This window comes from Lipophrys pholis, assembly GCF_963383615.2.
Source record: "Lipophrys pholis genome assembly, chromosome: 12".
NCBI lineage: Eukaryota > Metazoa > Chordata > Actinopteri > Blenniiformes > Blenniidae > Lipophrys > Lipophrys pholis.
In genome coordinates, this window is record NC_137641.1 from 23,111,169 (window position 1) to 23,134,198 (window position 23,030).

Genomic DNA, 23,030 nt, shown 5'->3' on the forward strand with positions numbered 1-23,030 from the left:
CTCATTCGGATTGAAGGCCCGGTTGGCTGAGAAGAACTCTCCAAGGACTTTTTTTTGGGGGGTGAAATTCTTGTTTACTTTTCTGCAAGGTGAGACACGATATCATAGTACAAAGTCCTGGACACTGCACAACTAGAAGTCAACTCAGTCACACTTTGGGCATCTCTGGCTGGTGAGATGATCCATAACACCCTGAAGTCCTCAGAGACCCCGGAGCACAGCCCCAGGAGGACACAATCAGCCGCTCAGAGAAGGCTGTGGCGGTACTCGGGCTGCAGAGCGGCTGCAAAGGTGGAAAGCCAACGCCGCAGCGTGTGCGTGTTGGCTGCCGACTTGAACTCTGGCGAAGGAGGACGAGGAGGAGTAGGAGGAGGTGGCAGTGTAATACACACTATCCACGGGCTGTGCCACCTCTGCATCGGCTGTAGGCTGCCTCAGGTGTGTTTCTGTTAAAAAAAAACCCCAAAGTGAATGGTAGAGGGAGGAGGAAGTGAGGTTAAGTGCTTCAAGTTTGTAGAATGGTTGAAAAGTTAGAATTTGGTGCCTTTTTGATTTCTTATGAAAAGAAAAGTTGCAAGAATAGAGTTGGCTCCAAAAACTCTCTCACAGTGAAGGAAAATATGAAAAATTTAATCGGTGTATGGTTTCCGTTCACACACCACTGCATCCTCATGTCATTGCACGCAAGAAAATGAACTTTCAGCTGCACTTTTGCAACGCAGCCGCAAAAAGTGCCTGCGAGCGAACGGGGGCGATACGATGGTGTGTCTTTCATGAGATAGGAGTACCAGCTGTATGTCCTTTACATTATTTACCCTTCATCTAGCGAGCGGCGGATTAGATGCAGGCGGAGAGTTGGAAATAAGCAAGAGGAGATGAATATTTGCAGTGATTTGAACTGATGGTACTGCCACGAAGCCAGTTGAATTTCACATAAAAAAAAAAAGCAGGGGTCACATAAGGCCATGATTTAATTGACTGGGGATAAACAAATTATGCAGATGAGACTAAAAATGACTACAGTAATTAGACTGGTTGGCTGTATAAGACTGAGCTCACATGCCAAAACGCCGCATGCCACATTAGACAAATGAGTGTGTTTTGCTGTTGTCACCGAACATGCTGACCCACATACCACTGTTCAATCACTTACAGTTGTTGTTGTTGTTGTTGTGTGTTAGACTTTTTTTGTGTGTTCATCTGTCAGCAGGTTTGGTTTCTACCTCTCCTCCACAAGACATGCACTATTATGGGGGCATTATTGTAGCAAAACTATTTGTCAATGCATATGGAGAGTTGTCTGTCCAAAGCCGGAGTGTAAAAAGTATGCGTTGTCTGTATTTTCAGGAGTTGAAGCTGAAAACAGACTTTTCAACTACAAATATTTTGTACGCATTGACAAATCTTATCACATGTATACATTCTAATACAGATGAGTAGATTTATTTACTTTATTTATTTATTTATTTATTTAAATACCTAATTACAAGACCACTTTTGCAGATTCCGGTTCACATTGACAAATACTTTTACACAGTGACAACTCTGACGTTGGACAGACGGATTGAAGTACAGACAGACAAACTCTCTATTCGCATCAACAAATAGTTTTGCTTCAGTAATGCCCCCATACACTGTCATCATTGGACAGGCAATTGGCAGTTTTCTGCCTCTTTATTCGTCATGCCGAAGCTGATGCTGATGCAGGAGCACTGAGGCGTGACTGTAGAAAGGGAAAAGCTCGGTCACACATGCATGAGCACATACTGTACACACATGGAGTCCAGGGCTTCTCTTTGACTGTATTGAAATCCCTAATAAGCAAAGTAGAATCTGGCCCTTGTTTCTATGGTTGAAATTCGTCAGAAGGGTCCAGCTTATACTATTTAAATATTTCATGCCTAGAAGCAACTTCTTCCTTCCATTTATCTTCACTGAATTCAGTAATGTGTCTTAAGATTGGCACATTAGAGGAAATTAGTCTCCAAACATTTGAAAGCGATTTGGTGGATGATTCCCGGTATTCTCTTTTCACTTTGAAAGTAACCCTTCAGCTTTCATTTAGAAGTGGAAAAGAGGGCATCAGGCTGCTTTTCCCAGGCAGCCCAGAAGTAGTCCAAGTGCCTTGGACTCTACTGTTCTCACAAATTGAATTAACACTCTCAAGGCTCAGGGTTTCAGATGAATCGCGCCCAAATTAGGCAGCTCTGAGAGCTCCCGTAAAAAGGACCCACTGTCTGAAAAAGCTTTCAATGAAAAGACCCGGCCAGATACAGACAGATAGATGAGGCATGATTGATGGATCTCTGCTTCTTTTCTGTTCATTTTCAGCCACAGTCGGTCACGCAGTTGCTTTTTTCTCTCTATATATGCCATGTTCCAAACCCTGAGCCAGTCTTTCAAAATGTTTTGTGAGTGCTTGTTATCTCTCGTCTTTAATTCCAGTAAAATGCTTTGTTCCTTGCGAGCCATTCATCTGTTAGTCTTTGTCATCTGTTTATTTCTGTCAATTTTTTCATGTCCCACTGCCCTCTTTTGGCTCTGTTTAATGTGTTTTTATCCCTGTCTATAATCTCGAAAATCCTGCCCTTCAAACTAAGGTTTATTCTTGGTTTCGATCATTCTTCTTCTCCCTACGTTTTTCTGAAGTTTCTCCACAAACTCACAGTTTACAAGGATTACTGTACAAACATCTAACACCAACACAAAAGCTACTGCAACATTCTTTTTTATTTATTTGCAGTTTTATGTGTGTTTCAGCGTTTCTTCAGGCCCGGGAGAATAAGGTCACCCTCTTTATCATAAAGGTTGTCCTGTCAATGCGCATATGCTCATGAGAAACTCACATTATGAAAGCTCCTTTGGCTATACTCTGCGTGTACTGAAAAAAACATGTTTTAGTAGTCATGACAAAACATGAGTAAAAAAAAAAACACTGCTCCTATTTTTTGTTGGCTGTTTTATACTTCTCTTTTTTTTTAGGCCTGATCTAGTGTGTAATCCTGACGGTAGGCAGAAATAGACTGAGGGTTAGAAAAATACAGTTGAAAAATGGTTACCCCTAACAGTCTGACACAGGGCACGTAACGTCACTGGACTAGAAGAAACTGCAATTGTATGAGACATTTTAGGGTCATAACGAGCTTCAGGCGACTGAATAATCACCATATTTCTCCAAGTTGCTGCATGTTGCTCATGGGCAGACTTTGTAATTTAGCTGTAAAAAGTGACAGTAATACTCGTTTGGGTGGGGGAGGGGGGGGTTGTCCTGTGTGCTCTGAGCCCCTGGTTGTCAGCAGATGAGATGGAAAGTGAGATGTTTTGGACGGATATTTGTTGACTTTGGCTCAGACTTTCGGGCACAGGTACCGAAAGTTGGATGACACGAGAGAAACAGAGACAATGGGAACGAGCCATCAGCGTTTATGTGTATGCGTGTGAGGATGTGGTGAATTTCAACAGATAAATCCTGTTTTTTAATGTTGGATTTTGGTCTTTAAACTATATTTGGCATAATGCACATGTCTTTTGTAAATTCCTTTATAGAAATTAATGAAAACATAAGCAGAATACGATAGAAAATCATTTGATTGTATTTTAGAGACGTGTTCTTTTGGTGCGTTAGACTGAGCAATGCTTCTTCTACTGTTGAGCTGATTTTTCTAAATAACGAAACCCTAAAGCAGAAAAACAATTATTCTTTTTTAGTTGCTCCTAATCATGAATGCACTAGTCTTTGCACACTCAGCGTTAGATGCATATTGATTTTCTATTGGTCTATAATTGGCCTTCGTTTGGGTGTGTGAACTTCAGTTTTTTTGCTTCGCGTAAATATCAGTTCCTGTTTTTGACAGCTTCCAAGTTTTTAATTGCAGAGTAACATTTATGCACCAAATACATGCTGTCTAACTGTAAGTGTTTCAGCGCACTAATAGGTGGCTTACTTTTGAGTGGATTCATTTTCTTTTTCAAATACAAAGACCGACTTATTCTTAACTGTGGAGCTGTTCCTCCCCGTAACTCATCTAATTGGGTTCACCAGGAAACTGCTGTCAGGACAGTTTTAATAGGAAGTCGAAGCATAACACAAATCTGGTTAATCGTGCTGTAGGAAGCAAGTTGATTATTGTGCCAGCATGCTCCATGGGGTCCCTCAGGTAGTCGGGTAGAGAGTGTGTGCTCCTGTCTTTTTAATCACAAAATGACTGTGTGTGTGTTTGTGTGTGTGTCGTGCAGGTGACCATCCTTCGAGGAAAGGATGGGTATGGATTCACCATCTGCTCGGATTCCCCTGTGAGGGTGCAGGCTGTTGATCCAGGTAAGTTTTGCATGCACGTCACTCGTCCTTGAGATCGGATCAGGAAATTAGCATAGTATTTCTTACTTAGATAAACAAACTGTAAAGTAATGGAGAAAAAAACAAACTAATTTATGTCACTTTTCATAAAAATGCATTGTACAATATTTTACTATTATAAACAATGATAATTATGATAAATATGACGAGCAGACTTTCATACTAAACCGCATATGATGGGCAGCAGCAAGACACATGGCTTTTCCTAAAACTTTTAATGACCTTATCATTAGCATTTTAAATATCATGGAGCATAAAATTAAAACTATAAAAGAGTTTATTAAAAAACCAAACGTGCAACAGTCACAATAATACAAACTATATGTGAAGACTCACGAAGCAGTTGTAATTAAAAACTCTTAACTATGAAAGCAGAATCCAATTTTAGGTCCTCTGGCATATGGAATTCTAACAGGCAGCATTGTTTGTACACCTTTTTAAAACAAAAGAAAGTGTTTTCCCATTAGAAATGTAACTAATCATCGTTTCAAAATTTTGTTTCTCATAGTTGATTTCTCTAACATTTTTTATGGAATGTGTCGGTGACTTTTTTTCTCAATGGATTGTTCCCACAAGCATCACCTCAGTTATCAGGGTAATACGGCTAAGCTTGTCTGATAAATGAATGAAATTGAGTTAAACCCCTCTATTTGGCATGTGTTGATGTATTTGACCAGCATTATCAATCTTGAATTTGATATGATAATTATTGCTTGTCTCAACTATGTGAATGGTGCTTATATGTTTTTTATTTTTATATATATATATATATATATATATATATATATATATATATATATATATATATAATTGAATCTCTTTTCTGTGTCTGCACTCCGGCAGGGGGTCCTGCAGATCAGGCTGGTCTGCAGCAACTAGACACCCTCCTGCAGCTGAACGGTCAGCCGGTGGAGCAGTGGAAATGTGTGGACTTAGCACACGCTATAAGGTAATAATCTCAACACAACAGAAAATGATAATCTATTTTACATCCAAGAGTTTAAAGAACCTCTTCTAAAGGTTTATTTATGACAACTCAAGACAAAACATTCCTAGAGATATAAGACTTGAGGGGTTTCCAGAGTTCATTTTATCGCTATTATTGATTTATAGGCCAGTCTGAGCCTTTTTGACGGGTGCGAGTGCCTCAATAAGACCTGTAATGGTCATTCTTTGGAAGCTGAGTGTGCCTGATGGTGATAAGGATTCAATTCCCAACAAAGTGAGGAGGGTATTACTCTGTAAGGAGATTCTGTGGCATCAAGAGTTATCAGCATTCAACAACACAGCTGAGATTTAATTGTGAAGGCTTCACACTGAGATGTCTCATTCATACTTTTATCAACAGAAACATTTTATTGATTTAATTTTTTACTTTATTGTTTTTTTTGTGAGTTTAACATGTCAAAATCTAATTAAAAAAATAGTTTAAAAGATTATTTTCAAATGATAATTGTTGGTTAGTCACTGATCAAATTGTGCGTACAATCTTTCAGATTTTCTCAAACCTCTTCTATCTTGTTGTAGGAACAGCGCCAATGAAATCACAGTGGTGGTGTGGCGTACAGGCCCTTCGGCGAAACCCAGTTTTGAAGGCCTCATCCATCGACCCTCCTACAAGCCCTCCACCTCAAACTACGATGCCCCCTCACCCCCGACCCGCAGGCGTGTGCCAGATGTCTGCGCGAGCAAAACCCCCCCAGCCGTCCCTCCTCTCCCCGCCCACCACCGCGCCACCGCTGCACGCAGGCTGCTGGTCAACGGCTCTGAATCCGGGAACAGCAGTGGCCTGGGCATGGGGACTCTGGCGTGGGGGGCCCAGGGGGGGTCCGCTGAGGAGCTCGACGGGAAACCCCGACTCCTCCATCACCCTCACACTGCCACACTGAAGGGAACCAGGGTGAAGGCCTCTAACGGGGACAACTACATCATCCTAGCACCCATCAACCCTGGAAGCCAGGTACCGCAGACTGGTGGTGGGCTGCATCTTCATCATCTTCTCCGTCCTCCTCATCCTCACCATGGTCATATGGTGACTCATCCTAGATATGTGTCCTTACCTTTCATCCCCGGTGCTGGTAGATAGACGGACTGCATGTACATCATGTCTGGGCCATTTGGGTTAATGTTGTCTTCATTATTGGAGCTTTACAATTTTTAATTTTTTTTTTTTTAAATTTTTTTTTAACACGCCACATATTGCCCTTAGTGTCTTGAAAACAGATGAAGTGATACAATGAAAGAAGAGAGGACACAGTTACATGCAACTTATATATTTTTTAAATATCTTTTACATTACCTTAGGGAAGCAGTGCACCTGTACATGATGCCATTTATCTGACAGATATCCTATAAATACATTATATATGTGCCATATACATCAACAATTTAGAATAATAGTTGTGTCATACAACAAAGAGAAAGAATTTATTACTTTAAATTATTACTTTAATGCATAATTAATGAAACGTTCACTAATCCAAGAGTGGTCTGTTGCATAAAATACAGTTTCTGTGTAACATGCATGTACATGCACAGTATGACATGTATATGACATTTTATACAGTATGTGCTTCTTTTTGCATCCAGTGATCTTGTATATGGGGATAAAAGATTTCATCTTTAAAAAAAAAAAAAAAATTAAATAAAGCAAATGTTAAATCAAAAAAGACTGATCTGAATTCCTCAGCTAACACCTGCGTAACACGACATTACTAACCTGTCTGCCGACACGGGGCAACAAGCATGTTGAATCAAACGATTCAAGATGTGTTTGAGACCCAACAGCTTTTATCGGTCCCGAGGTCCATCCTGTGGTTGTACAGCTGTTCGGTACACATAAAACAAATTGAACTTATCCTTTGAATGCCATGTGTAGCTTTCATAACGAAGTGCAATTGCCTTTCTTTTCCTTTTCTCTGGATCCCTGCTTGTTATTCTGTCCGTGGTTTGAAGTGAAGTGGAGTGTTTGTGTGTTTGTGTGTTTGTGTGTGTGTGTGTGTGTGTGTGTGTGTGTGTGTGTGTGTGTGTGTGTGTGTGTGTGTGTGTGTGGGTTTGTGGGCGTGTGTGCGTGTGTGTGCGTGTGTGCGTGTGTGTTTCCATCTGTGCTTCTCATACTGTCCATCTTCATCTTTCTGCTTTTCAGGCTTTAGGTTCAGTTAAGGGACACGACTGCACTTGGCAAAATTCTGCAATGAACAGTCCAAAACAAAAGCTCAGGTCGATAACGGAGAGAAGGGCACAAACTGAATCGGAGAAATAGCAGACAGTATTTCTTAAGGAAAAATAGACACATGCCACCACCTTGAATTTCCTTTCAAAATTCTCCGTCTTCTGTTTGAAATGAAAAAGAAAACAAAAAAGGAGGCAGGGATTTGGTGAGATTTTGGTTTGGCTGAGCTTAATATACTGAAAGCCCTGTGGAAATGGGTCATGTTGGTGGCATACCGTGCAGACACAACACTTCAGCTCACACACAAAAAGCTTTTCAAGCTTCTGCTGCAGAAAATAATCATCCCAATAGGCTGCCGCAAAAAAGAATAAAAGGGTGCTGAAGATATAGTCCGAAATGTTTAGGAGTTTCAGCTTTTCATCTTTACTACTTCAACAGAATGCAGTGTGTGATGACTTCTACCAAGTTATGTCATGCAAAAATCCATGCAGTATTGTCTGGCTTTGTCAGTTAAAAAACTAAAATATCTCTAATGGTGGGAAACAATAGAAAAGAAATATCTGAAAATGCTTTTTCACAAAAGAACTGTTCTTTGTTTTCACAAAGCAGTATTGTTGCAAATCATCCCGTCACCAAATATCCCCCACATTACATCATCAGCGTCATCGTGGAGTTGTGTGTCACTGTAAAACAAAACAATGGCTTGTCGTCCGCTTTCATTGTTTTAAAATATGATTTAGAGAAATATTTTTATCGATGCAGTTTTAATGATTCTGGAACGAACCCTACCAGTAATGATGTCATCTCGTGTTATTGTGTTTTCAGATCTTGAGGCCCGTTTATCAAGACAACCAGGGAACTTTAGGTAAGACGTGAAGCATTCAGCTACATGGGGAGTCAGGTTTGATAAGTTGGAGTGAATATTTTGCTGTTCGACATTCATTTTTACTTTAATCAATCAAATGGTCTATTTCCTTCAACCTTTGAAACTCCTAAATACTCTCAAATTAAAATGACCTTAAAATTATGATAAACATGATTTTTTTTCTGAATAATAGTTTTCTGACTGTATATTTTCGCCGTCATATTTGAGTTCATAAAATCTCTCTTTTTTTTAATCTTCACCTGCATCCCCTTCTGTTGTTTTTCAGCTGCCAGATTATATCCCACCAGACAAACCCCTGGTCCGCAGCCCCAGGGGGGTGGTGGCAGCGGCAGTGCTGGTGGAGGTGGTGGTGGTGGTGGTGGTGTGTTTTCTGGAGGGGGTGGAGGTGGAGGTGGAGGTGGGAGTGGCGGTGGTGGTGGTGGTGGTGGTGGTGGTGGTGGCGGCCTCTCCAGTCGCACTGGCTTCCTGCGTCGATCGAACAACTCCAAAATATCAAAAGGGTCGTCCACCTCGACCAACACCGGCGCACCAAACTACCAGCAGCAAAATTCTAACTTTGCCAACTATCAGAACTGCACAATCGTCCGCTCACATACTCCACACGCCAATTATGGATACGTCAAAGTGGCACCCAAGATCCTTATCTTCCCCATCTTTGTTCAGGTAGGTCGGTCTCTGTGTCTCCTGTCACTGTTATTTGATTTGTCCATTTTTCGCATCAAATGTTAAATTTGAGGGAGACTCATAGTTGTTTTTGATGCATTTATGCAGTTTTGGTACCACGCTGCTTCATACACCCCCCCCCCTTCTTTCTCAAATGAAATTTTAACAGGCATTTCAATAACGTGTTGTGGAGGAGGGACAAGTATTTTCCCTAAAGTGAGCTTAATAACACAACGTCTGTCTGCCGGAGAACTCCAAAACAAATGAACAAATAATATTACTACCTAATCTAGGAAAAGATTTTCAACGAAACTACATACCGTACCTTAACAAGTAAAAAAGACGAATGTAGTGAAGGAGTGTCCCTTACATATCGAGATCTTAAAGCAAATTGGTCCATCAGGGCAGGGCAGCCAATAGAGAGCCAGACCTGCTGCACTTCACAAGTGGAAACAGTCCAGTAGTTTCTAATAAGAGAGGAGGCAGACGCCAGGCAGAGACAGTTAGAGACACAGAAAGGGAACTAAACACCGTCTCTGCTGCAGGAAAGCAACAGAAGTAAAATACAAACGGAATAAGTAGGGATTGAGGACAGAGAGACATACAAAAAACTCCCAGCTGCACATCCAAGGTTAACAGGTCATAATAATCCTCTTTAAAGCCGCCTTCACAAGTCTTGCAGGCAGACACATATGTAATACTGTATTAAATTGCACCGTGCGAGATACAGTGTGACAGTGTGCTTTTGCAGATTTGGCCCAGGAAACTGATGTTTGGTGTTGCCGTGTTATGAAATCACTTTGACCTTTCCGTTTGAGCTTCCTAAATTTTGCATGTGGCAATGGTGCTATTATCACATGCAACACATTTTACATATACACACTGCTGTATAAATGTATGTACATCATCCTGTGTCCTGCTCATTAGTATAACAATGCACAATTTAATACTTGAACAAACGGCTTGTTTTGTTGTTCAATAATGAGATGTATGACCATGTAATAAATGGTTATTACTCCAGAACTAAGGAGAAGAGTCAAGGTAAGCTCACATTTTTGAACACTGAATTCTCACTTCTGTGTTTGCCCCATGCAAATGGACATTGGTGGAAAATATGGTTTCAATAGCTGCAAACTTTTAGATGTTACTCTCCTGGGCTCTTTATTATTTGCAGAAAATGCCGACACCCCGGTGGCACCTCAAATTATTAGAAATTTCTCCGTGACCATGCAGAGTGCACGTTTTGCAGAATACCAAAGTTACATTTACCCGCACATGAATTGGCCCTTTGTCATAATCTGGACCCAACAGGAAGTTCCTCCTCCCACGTAGCCACATTGCCTTTTTTTAGGCGTCACTGTCATTTCGACCACACGCGGCACGTCTCAACTTACTTTCTGTCTGAGTTGTCAGTTTCAGTCTTTTTATTTTCATGAAGTGAAAAGTCGTCGTCGTTCGCAGTTCAGCAGACTGACTGAGGCTGACATGGATTCGGTACTGGAACAAATGACCCGTCTTAAGTCTTTGGTTCTATCTCTAGAATGTGTTGTGGGCCATGAGAAACTGTTTAAATTGAAGGTGTAACTTGTTATAGACTTGTAAAATGCTTGTTTTGGTGATTTATCTGAATGATCTGTTGCTGTGTGTTCAGCCTCTTGACCTGTGCAGCCGAGCTCTCATCATATCCGAGGAGATGATACTACATGAGAGCCAGCACCACTCGCTCAAGGTAAGAGGCATCATTGCAGGAAATATGCGAAGGTGACATCGATGAATGCCTTTTCCATTCGTGGCTAGAACGTATTTGCGCTTAGATAAATTATATATTGAAAATAAATGTTGTAGTTTGTTTTTTTTGCACAGTACATTTTGCTATACAGCTGAACTGAGCCTCATCTGAAAGCTCATATGTCAGTTCTGTACAGGAATTGTTTTCGTTCCCCCTTTGGATGAATAAAACATCATGCAGAAGGTCATCTAAGACTATAGTCAAGAAAAGCTAAGAAAATAAATATATATGACACCTAGTACCGTTGTGCATGAACTTTAAATGGAATATTATTTTCTTTGTGCACTTACAAAGAGTTTTATTCATTCCTTCAGTTGCATCGTCCTTTAGGCTTTTCCACAGTTTCTTCAGACTGCAGGAAACAAATAATACCAGTGGCAAACGTTTTGTCACAACTGCTTATGTGAGTTGTTTATTTGATCAAACTGAAAGCGACGGTCCATTGCGTTTGCCCTCAAAGTTCAAAATGTGCGCGTGTTACAGACACATGCATGCATCTGAAAAAGAGAAAAGTATGAAGCAACATGTCTTTCGGAGGAAAAAAAAAAAAACAGAGACAGGGAGATGTCTGAATAGCTCTCATAAATTTGTAACTTCTCTGAACTATCAGGTCCACATGAGTCAAGGAGGATTAATAATAGATGCGCGTGGAGAGCACCAAAGATCTGACTGGCAGATAAATTCTGTTTTATGTATCAAAGGGAGGAGTAGTGACTTCAGCATGTATTAATCATCCCTTCACAGCACGTTAAGATCACCTTGAATTTTCTGCATTATGTGGCGTCTTTAAATGTGTTTCTTATTCCAGTAAAAGTGAGAGGTATGTAATAATATCAAAGGCTTTCACAAGTGAAGGGCCATCCTTCAAGAAGTGCCATAGATATCAATTATTAACTTTTATTCTGTAAATTTCATATCTGTAGGAAATAGAAGCAAGTTAAAAAAAAACAAAGCAGCACTGTTATATTTTGCCATCGGATTTGACATGTAATGTGGAATGCTACAAATAATGACAAGTCAGTAATGTGATCATATATAGTATATCAACATTTGGCAGCTAATGTTTGTATTTTATTGTTGTGTCACCTCGATAAATATTCAGCTACGCAGAGAAAAACTGTCATGTAGGTTCATTTTTAGCTCCAAAGTTAGACGAAGTCAAAATGTCCACATTACAACTTAGAACATCCTGAAAATAATTCCATATGAATACTATACAGTTAGATAGGATTTGATATTTTAATGTATTTTTGGCTGTTAAACAAGTCCATGGTGTTCTTTACATATCAAGTAAAATAATATAGGATTGTTGGACACGATGATGCTTATAATATTAGTTCTTTCAATGCATTTGTCTGACGGTCTTTGCCGTACAGTCAGCGCACTGAAGCGCATGGTGGCGTAATGCTGGACTCTCTCTTCTGTATTAAAACAAATATTTAGCAGCCACGCTTTATGAGGAGGGAGTTTCTCTCCACTGTGCCGTGTGTGTTTTTTAATGACCTCTGTGTCGCGTTAAAGCCTGTCTACTCTTTACTCGCCAGGGTTGGGACGATTTATCTGGCAGGAAAACAAATTATTCACCCAAATTCATGTCGCTGTCATCATGAGTTGTGAGCAGGAATAGATGCAAGACAAGGTTTGATTAAAATCGAATGAAATTTACTTAACGGATTAAATCAAGTGCTCACACAATAAAAAGTAATTGTCAAACTTTGCTGTTTGACCTTCCCCGGCTGCTGTTGAATAGGTTGAATGCAGCGGACAAATTACACTGAATGTCCGTTGTATGTGTGACAAATATAAAAGCATTCTGAGAATATCATTCGGTTCAGTCATCGGATGTATCCCATAATGCTTTGCTCTACGTCGTTGGTTGTTTGTGACGCGCGCACATGAAGCCATATCCAGTTTTACCCAGAAGCACGTATTCAAGATGGACTCGTGAACTGAGCAATCAGCCGTATGAAACTGAAGGTCATGTCTGTTTTTCTGCCTGTCTTTTAATATTATTAAAAGCAGCAGTGTCTTTTACGCCAACGTTCGCACCATTTTTCTTCACAGCAAGTGTCACACCGGTGGGAAGCAAGTGACATTGTGACATTTAAATAAAGCCAGCGTTGCACCCTCTCCATTGACACCATCATAAAAGCAATGAGATCGATACAACCGAGCGTCATTTAAAGTAATTTAACTGGCATATTTCTTCCCATAACCTCAAACCTAACAATTATTAGACGCGCTGCAGAACATGTACGACTTGTTTGATAAATTATCCAGAATTATTAAAATTAAAATTTCCTTTAAAATTATCTTAATGAAAAATATGCCATTTTGTTATATTCTTTTGACATAATAGATGATGTGTGCTCTGCACATAAAAGTTATGCATCCAGTACACAGTTGTTTGAGAAAAAACAAATATGTAATCTAATTTTATTTTCATTTAGAGACATTTTTAAGATATAAAATATATATATATATAATTGATCTTGGTGAGCTTTTTATCAAATACAAATGCCATATAATTATCTATGTCTTTGTAAATTTAATAGGCCACTATTATGAAAAACATGCTTTGTAATTACGTGCAATACCAAGGTAACATTTTCCAATTTCCATGCATTATTATCAGTGCTCTGCAAAAGGTTAAAGTAATCAGAGAAAATCCCTTTTGTCTTCATGATTACAATATCAAAGAGGACATACAGTATGTGATATATTATACACAATGGATTAAAGTCATTATGGCAATCAGTTAGAAAAAAGAAACCATGAGAAAGACCGTTCATTTGACCACAAACGATTGCTGTGATGTCAGTGATCCAGTGTGTATGAAAAAGTCTGTAGTAGTTGGAAGTATTTGTTTTTGTATGCAAGGTTTACATGCATGATGTACACATTTGAGCTCACTTTGTCTAATAAGAAGCAGTTTGCCTCATGTGCTCTATGTGTTGTATTTTACACACCTACATTTTCTTCCACCCACACACACACACACACACACACACACACACACACACTCACACACACACCGAAACCCGTATAGTCTAACCACATGCTGGCTACATCTGAAATACCCTCGCTGCTATCTCACCCTTCAAAGGAAGCTACCAAAAGCAAGACGCTTTGTCTCGAAGCATCGCTCATCTACATGAATTACACTGTGTCCGGTGTTGCGTGAAAAAGCACAGGCGCACATAGGCATTCGCTGTGCGTAAATTGGGTCCGTTTCTTCTTGCTTCCTTTTCTTCATTTCTCTACCATTTGTGTCAGGCTTCATTTGTTTTCATTTTGATGCTTCACTGGTGTGACTTTTCTCACCTCGCCATTGCACATGGATAAAACCAGTCATGAGTTGACATGGTGAGCTGTGAAATGTCGTCAAATCTTCAAAGCAGCTATTCCAGCTCTGAGGTGTGGGAATGGTTTTTTTATTTGGGGATGAATATATTTGTTACAGGTCTCCAAATTGAGCTATGTTTTCACATGAGCAACAATTTACTTCCACTGATATTCGGAGTCTGAATGATATCTGGAAAAGTCGGTGAAACATGGATGCACATGGAGATCAGCTTGCATGATCTCAATTTAAGATTCAGAGTATTTCAATAGGAAGACAAACTCAAAGACTTGGAATAGACTAGATGAGAATAAAATATTTTTAATAACATGAATGTGATATTTGGGGTTAGTTTTGAATTAAGCCAAAAAACTATTGAAAGTTATGTTTACCTAGATTCAACAGGCCAAAAGGCCTAATGTACAATTAAGAATAATAATCATTATAATCTCTTATATTTGAACTGTATTTCTCATTGGGGATTTGGTATGTGCAGGGTAAGACCTGGCTAGTGTTCAATAATCGGTCAGCGCACATCCAAATAGTTTGCAGAAGTGTCTAAAATTGTGAAGCTGCAGTGAGACTGAGGAAAACGCCGATGTGAAATGAGATTCAGTCTTGCTTGCGCTCCTTCGCCTCTGCTGTTTCACTTTGCTCATTCACGCTTCTCATCTGAATCTTCCTGCTCCATCTCTTTTAGGTCACAGTGTTTGTCTACAGCGACTTGATGCTGGTGACAAGAGAAACTGAGCCAGGAAGGTGTAACGTACTTCAGAGTCCCCTCTACCTCCGACAGTTGCGGCTCCAGGATGGTACGTATGTAGGCCTTAAAACACATGTCGAGGGAACTTTTCTCAGGAGATTTGTAAAATGTTGAGATGTAGAGACTCGAGTTTGTCAACCGACACGACAGTCAGTTCTTGTGTTGGCACATACAAACACAGAAAACTGCCAAAGATTGCAACACAGACCCAAATCTCCAAACAATCTTATCTGCTTGCCACCATATAAAACCACATTTGACTCTTTAGAATCGGAAAGGAAACATAAGGAACACAAAGTGCACACCCAAAAATAAATACACAGTGCCTTGAATGCAGTGATATTTTCAGTCAAGCTTAACCAAAAATGTATTTTTGGAAAAGCTGCATGACTTCCTGTTGCTTTGTCTTTTTATTTCACCTTGGTGTAAACAATCATCTCCTCGAGTAGGAGAGAGAATAGTTTGGCCGTCAGGGCCACACAGAGCCCCGGCAAATCAAATAAATAGGCCCAGCTGTAAATATCAGTGTTTAGACTGTTGGTAGCAGACATGGACATGGCCTGAGAGGTGGGAGGACACAAGTTATTCCTGTAAATGTGAAGTTACTGTCTCTTTAAGATGACACCGCTCTCAGTTGCGCATCGTGCACAACAAGTTTCCTATTGTTTGAAGTGAGCGTTGTATGTGATAACGAAGTGACATTAGAGTCAACAAGAGGTCAGGATTACAGAATGGATTTATTGGGAGTTGGGTGTTAGGAGGTCACCGTTGAGTCAGTGTAGTCTGCTCTGTCAGAGTGACTCTATATCATCCCTCTGTGTGGTAAAGGACGAGCCAAGTGTGTCTTTAGGCAGGGATTGTTGATTTCAAACTCATTTAAACTTTGAAGTAAATGGTAGTATTTAAGAACCCCGACAAAACTTCTGCCTCCAAATTGAATACCTCATCCTTGACATGTTTTCTTCTTTTGTTTTCTTTGCAACTTTATTGATTTCTTTCCTCCTCGCTGATTGATAACATTGTCTTCTTTCAACACCTCATTAACTTTTTCTACCCTGGAGGTCCCTGCACCCGATGCACAACCAATCTGTTATAAAATTGAAACCATTTTTAAACTTTTGTCAAGCCTGATTCATCATTATGGCATCGTTCTGTTAAATTGATGTCTTAGAACAGACACAACCCATTACAAAAAAAGGTCTAAATTGTCAATGTAAACAAAATGCTGACAAAAAAATAAGACCCAAATCCCCGACTGAAGAGGCTGACAGATGTTTAGAAACTGTATTCAAGTTAAAGAAGAAGCTTGATTTCATTGCACAGAAAATATAAAATATAATAAAATAAAAATATACAATCAGAATATAATAGAATCTATCCTATACAGAGTAGAAGTGCAGTTATTGCAGCAGTATAAAAACTGCATGGGGACAGGGAGGGAGCCAAAAGGGGTGTGTGCTTCTATGTGTATCTATTCTTCATTGTATGTTTGTTTATGTGTTGTGTAGCTGTGTGTGTTTGTGTCTGTGAATATAAATGGTTAGAATGGACTGAAGCAGCCAGTATGTGGTTCTTGCAGCAGTCTCTTTACAGCCACGTGGATGAAGCTGTGATTATGTCTGTTGGTGCGGCCGCCAATGGTTTTGAGCCTGCCAGAATGGAGGTTGAAAAGAGTGTCTTGGGTGGGAGGGCAGTCAGAGTTCAGAACATGAGTGGTCAGGCACCAAAACAGATGGTGGAGGTCAAGGAACATGAGGTCCAAAAAGTGGGCAGGCTGCTGGGACATTTATAGATATGTACAACACACACGGCGTAAGAAGTCTGAGAACAGGGTCGGTAGCACCTGACAGTCAAGACTGAGGAAGAACAATGGAAGACACGAGGGGTCATTCGAGGTCAGACAAGCACTTGAAACCACCATAATCTGGAATATGGATGTGCAAATGCATGAAACATGAACCAGCACTAAAATCAAACCAGAACCAGAACAAATAACAAGAAAACACAACAAACCAGACAAATGATCAGTAAATCTAATCTCATGAACCCCTACTGCATTCACAGTAGAACAATGACAGCATATCAGAAAATAAAATACTTTACCGTGTCATGAACATTTCCTGCTTGAGTTGAACTTGATAACTGCAACAAATCTCAAAACTGTTGAGACAGAGCCAGTTGTAATGCCGCCTCTTACAATCAGAGTGTACAGATCTGGTTTGCACCAAGCTCCGACAGTTAGCCCAAATTTGGATTCATCTGACCTCAGAGCATTTTTTTGGCTCAGCTTATTTTAAAGATGGCGGTCTTTTCCATATGGCTTCTTCTTTGTGTGATACAGCTTCAATTAAATTTGTGGTTTGCACTGCAAATAGTGTCCACCGACAGTGATTTCTGGAAGTTTTCCTGAGCCCAGGCAGTGATATCTAGTGGAGAATCAAGCCCATTTTTAAGACAGTGCTGCACATTTAACCTTTAAATATTTCTCTGTTTTATGTCCATTGGTATTCTGATGAGAAGAACTAAAACCAAAAAGTGATGAGAACACAACCTCACCGTAGTGGTGGACATGTTCACTGCAGTATTACACTTGTGAAGGGATCGCCCATGTTGAGAGGCCAGACAAAGAACTTCCATTAAGAACAAAATGGTATTAGTAATTTTTAACTGTGGGACTATTTTAAGAAATTGATTAATTTTAAATTTTTCATACAGATTAACCTCCATTCAAGTCATGCAATATGCTGAGGTTGCAATATGCCCCTCCGGCATTTTACTCTTCTTGCTTTTCAAGACTTTCTAAACTATTTTTTTTAAAGATGTGTTGCCACCATAACATTCAAAGTTAACTACATAGCTTACAGCTACTGACTGAATCAACACAGGGCCATGAGTTTCTGTTGAGGGTGTCGAGCCGAACTGGTCTTTCCTCCACACAGACACTGCTGGTCTCCTCTGGACCACTTCTGACCTCCACCCTGTACCCAAACAATCAGTGATCACCAGGGTGGGGATTCAGGCAGGTTTGTGTGTCTGTAGGTCTCACGAGAGGACCCACATGCACATGCACAGACACAGAGACACACACAGACTTCCACAGACACACACACACACACACACACACACACACACACACACACACACACACACACACACACACACACACACACACACACACACACACACACACACACACCCTGCTGCCTGTCATTGTTATTTCGCTTCGGCAGCGTCACTCAGGAAAGAGGCGCCGGGGGATTGTGTTTGTTTCAGTGAGGGTGTGTTTGGCGTGTGCGTGTGTGTGTAATGACACAGTGCGAGTTCAATAAAGGGGCTTTCCTGTGTTCATGTGACCCCGATGCTTAGCTGAGGAGCGTGGGAAACAATGAGAGTGGAAGAAAGGGGGAAAAAAACCACACCACAAACACAAATTTCCACATGTCAGTTTAAAGATCACAGTTCTACTAAACTGTAACGGGGCTTATCTTTTTTATCTACATAATATAAAAACTCCTGACAGTTGCCAACATTTTTATTTAGACAGAGAGAGAATATGTCTATACTGTAAAGGCCATGTTGGTTATCTAAATGGAATAATGATTAAACGTGAATGACGGTCAGTTACACCTCTGACACTTCAGTTTGTCCCTGCTGTCTGGACAATGTCCCCACTTCTCAGGTGACACCTTTTCAGATTTGAGCATGAAGCCACACATAGATTAACATGTCTGTTTAGTGATTCAAGGGCGCAAAAGCATTTGACCAGGATTAAAAAAAAAAAGAAAAAAAGCAAACATTTTTAAAATAAAATTGGTTTGGTTGTCAAAAAATACATAAAACGCTTTCGACAAGCCTCTAGTTATGTATGAGACCACACGTTTACTGTTTACAAAAGATATCCAACAGTGACCTCTGCTGTTGAAGATGAAGAGAAACACATTTGGAGAGTCGGTTGGGGAGAGTGGTTCGTGCAGACAGTGAAGACATGTTTAGTTAAGGGCTGTTCAGTTTGACATTTGCATGTTCTCCTTGCTCTGGTTACACTGGTTCTCTAGTTCCACTGCAATGCTGCCTGCTTACGTAGTTTTTTTTATAAACCTCATTTTTGCAGAAGCAAATCAATATTGTTTTATATGTTTTGGCAGAAGTGCATTTATAATTAGTGCACTTGCCAGTTCACAAATAAGACAAATAGATAAAAGCAGCGATATAAAATAATTTTCTCCATGGAGAACGTCTCCATTACCAGAATGCTAAATAAGGAATGATAACCATCAAGGAGAAAAAGTCACTTCTGAGGGGCCAAATAGCCTCAACTGCTATGAAGACAATTATCGTTGTTGTGACTGAAATTATATTCAGGACTTTGAGATATATTATAATTTTATGGTTGTAGATTTGTTGGAAAAACTTCAATGTGTGAAGGCTTCTGACCTTTTTGTGAAAGCTCATGTTGAATATTGTCTGTGATTGAACTGTACTGTGTACTGTTACCATAATGAGTATGATATGATAACGAAGCGTTAAAGTAGTCTTGGATTTTTGTAGACATTCTGACTGGTGGAGTTTCACGGGATAGGAATATAATAAGCAAAACCTATTTTTTGTGTGTGAGTTTATAACGCTCATGAATCAAGTTAATCAGATATAGACTCTGGATTTATTCACATTCCTGGAGGTGTACTCAATGCTTTTATGATACACAAGGGAGAAAATAAACAGATTAAGAATGATTACATTGGTTTTCGTGCTTAGATCAACCTTTTTTTTTCTTTCAAAATTACAGCCTCAATTACAAACTGTTATTTCAATTTGAGTTATATAGTGCCAAGTACAACACAGCTGTCTTTCTGTCCATTGTAAAATGTCATCATACATTGAATATGATGTAGAAACTATACTTAAAGCTCAAGATCAGTGGCATCATTTCACCATCTGTCAAAACAGAGATTCATGGGCTTACAGTGGACAGACACATAAATGATTTGGTCTGTGTGTGTGTGTGTGTGTGTGTGTGTGTGTGTGTGTGTGTGTGTGTGTGTGTGTGTGTGTGTGTGTGTGTGTGTGTGTGTGTGTGTGTGTGTGTGTGTGTGTGTGTGTGTGTGTGTGTGTGTGTGTGTGTGTGTGTGTGTGTGGCTGGCTTATATGAAGTAAAATAGTCGTAAATTTCACCACAACATATAGATTTTCTGAGTCTGTGTTTGAGTGTGTGTGTGTGTGTGTGTGTGTGCGAATCTACGCTCGATTAAAGCCATTTATCTTGAGTCCTGACCCACAGGCCTGTCTCACAAAGCGCTTCACCAGTGAATTACGAGACGGCGTCTCTGTGAGGCCGATCCACAGAGAACGCTTTTCATCAATAAAAGTATTCTGCCAAAATCATGAACAGAAATCAACAATACTGCTTTATGTACGACTGAGGAGGGAGCAAGGGAAGGGGGCCGGCGATTCTAATACACCTTTCTGACTTTGCTTTGCAGATTATGCAGAAGAACTGAGATTCTACCTTATTCACATGACGGAGGTAAGGAAAAGAATTGTGTTCTACTTTGTAAGACGAAGGAAATCAGAGAAAAGACTATGGTGAGGGAGGATGTAATGTGAACTGTCTGTGAGCCGGAGGGGCAATTGTCTCTGGTGGAAATCACATTACATGGAGGACACAAGGATTAGCAGAAACCACTAATGAAAATGTCTTTTCTCTGCGTTTCTTGTTCTGATCTGACTTCTGTCTCAGACCTGCGTCTTTCACACATTCTCACGTTTCATCTACATTTCAGAAACGTTGTAATATAATAATATAATAAGCAGTAGGCCAAAACATTGTTTAGCTTCTTGTGTTTGTGACATCGGGAAACACATCAACACCGACATGCATGAATATAAATGAAATATAGTGCTTTCAACTGGGTGTGAACATATCAACGCATCTAAGGGATCTTTATAATTAAAGGTTAAAGACTTTTTTCTTCGTTGTTCATTATTTCATTACCCGTTGACAGTTTTACAATATAGTCTGTTTTATAGCTTTTACCTTTTCCTCATTATACTATATTTAACCTTAAATACTTTATAAATAATAATTAATGCAACACCACCACCACAGTATTTTGTACTTTTGTACTCGGGTGTTTTTTTTACTTTTACTTGAGCTAAAAACTACTTCTACTCTCGCCGCTCTGTTTTATATAATTATCTTTACTTTAGATAAGGAATGAGAGTACTGTACTTCTGCACTGTTTCCCATGATGCTTCTGTCTATTGCCTATTTGTCGATAAGGGCAGCATAGTCATTTAAAAAAACAAACAAAAAAACCCCTGAAAAATATGATTTCTTTTATGCTGATGCTCTGTTATTATTTTAAATTGAAAGCTGCATTTGTGATTAAATGAAAGTGCCTCTTTAGGACTTAATAGTGTTCATTGTGTTTCTATTATAAAAGGCATATGGCCTCTTAAAAGTTTCAAAATTTTAGCAGAGGGTTTATACAAGGTACACATGTATCTCATATCAAATCATACTTTAAAAGGTTTTAAATGTATTTAAAAAAAGAAAATGAAAAAAACCACACTTGCCTATCAGAATATTATTAAATATTTTTTTATTATCATGACTTATATACTACTTTTGCAAAGATTAAAACACAAAAGGCAAAACATATTCCAGTTCCTGTGTAGTACAGGTCAAATATAATGACGTTTCACTGTTTGAACTCAATTATCAAAATTCCTCCCATTTCTCAGGACTGTAAGTTCCCCCAAGGGGGATTTACATCAAGTCGGTATAGTGTTTCCTTACATCTTTCATTCCAGGGTTTAAACATATGTTTCAAGATGAAGAAAAAAATACACATATCACTGAAACAGAACAGGAAGAAGGCAACAGAAAGCCTAAAAAGCAACTTGTTGAGAAACAGACAGAAACAGGGAGCGTATGAAAGCTGTCAGACAGATAGGATCTCATAGTTTAGGAGGCCTCTGGGCAGCTGCTTTCCCGGCAGCTCGGCCATAGTCAGAGTTTATTTGCGGATGATGGTAGCCAGTCTTTCTGCCCCATTTTTCTCTGATGCCCCTCCCCAACGATGTGAGTCTTCATGCCCATCCAATAGTCATTTTTTTCCAGGGTGAAATGTTTGCAGTCAATAAATCGCACTCCAGGTCTCATCATCCTTTTAAGGTTGCCGTACATTGCTTCTCATCATCACCTTCTTGGAACAGTTTATAATATTCTCTTTCTACACTTCCTTGGATCGAGCTCCGTCGTGTTGTGCAAGTGTGGGGCTCTTATATGTATCTGATGTGCATGCTCTGTGTCTTCCGACTTTATCGGACTCATCTCTGGCAGTGTCATCCTGATGTAATGTAATGCATATCTTCTAATGGAGCATGAGAAGTGTTCTCCCGATGGTGGATGTTTACATCAGTAACATGTGGAAATAGAGTTGCAGCCAGATTCAGGACTCCTGCACATGCAAAGATATGTACTGTAGATTTATGGCACGATGCAAATCTCCAACCAAATAAATGTCTGCTCAATAGTTAGAATTTGCATAAAATGGCAATATTCATCCATGTACTGCATAGATACTACAGAGAGCAAGAATACTGTGCTTGTAACAACAACTTGAAAATGGGATGAGAACCTCAAGCTATCAAATGGGTAATTTAGCATCTCAGAGGGAAGTAATAAATGCAGCCTGATTACTTTACCTCCCATTTTCCCACAACCTGAGTGAGATTACATGCAATTACTCTTAATTGCAATGACCACTGATTTTCTGTGATTCAATATTTGTGAAGATTTACATTTGATCCCACAATACACATGTTTACGTTGTGCTGAAATAGAGACGGCTTCACCTTAAGGGTTCTCTATAATGCTGAATGTTGTATTTTGGTTTAATCTGGTTTAAATTAATTCAAACTAAGTCTCTCTGAGTCTCAGACTAGGGTGGAATGTTCCCATGTAAGTTTTAGCAGTGTGCTTGTGTGTGAAACTGGAGTTTGACCACTGATCTAGCATGGAAAAAGGGAAAAAGGAAAGTGTTAAACAAAGT

At 39.6% G+C, this 23,030-nt stretch overlaps 1 protein-coding gene across 4 annotated transcripts in view; it reads left to right on the plus strand.

The window, feature by feature from the left end:
- rgs3a (regulator of G protein signaling 3a) overlaps positions 1-23,030 on the plus strand; it is a 132,965-nt gene that overhangs the window by 26,181 nt on the left and 83,754 nt on the right. For 2 of the 4 annotated variants that reach the window (XM_080476520.1, XM_080476519.1), the window contains exons 3-10: positions 4,237-4,318; positions 5,201-5,306; positions 5,885-6,317; positions 8,355-8,394; positions 8,681-9,078; positions 10,730-10,807; positions 14,911-15,022; positions 20,454-20,497. In XM_080476520.1, coding sequence (XP_080332646.1) covers positions 4,237-4,318; positions 5,201-5,306; positions 5,885-6,317; positions 8,355-8,394; positions 8,681-9,078; positions 10,730-10,807; positions 14,911-15,022; positions 20,454-20,497 — 1,293 coding nt within the window. Of the gene's footprint in view, positions 1-149; positions 439-4,236; positions 4,319-5,200; positions 5,307-5,884; positions 6,318-8,354; positions 8,395-8,680; positions 9,079-10,440; positions 10,573-10,729; positions 10,808-14,910; positions 15,023-20,453; positions 20,498-23,030 lie in introns of those variants that run through there. The other 2 variants (XM_080476518.1, XM_080476521.1) reach the window with 2 other exon arrangements.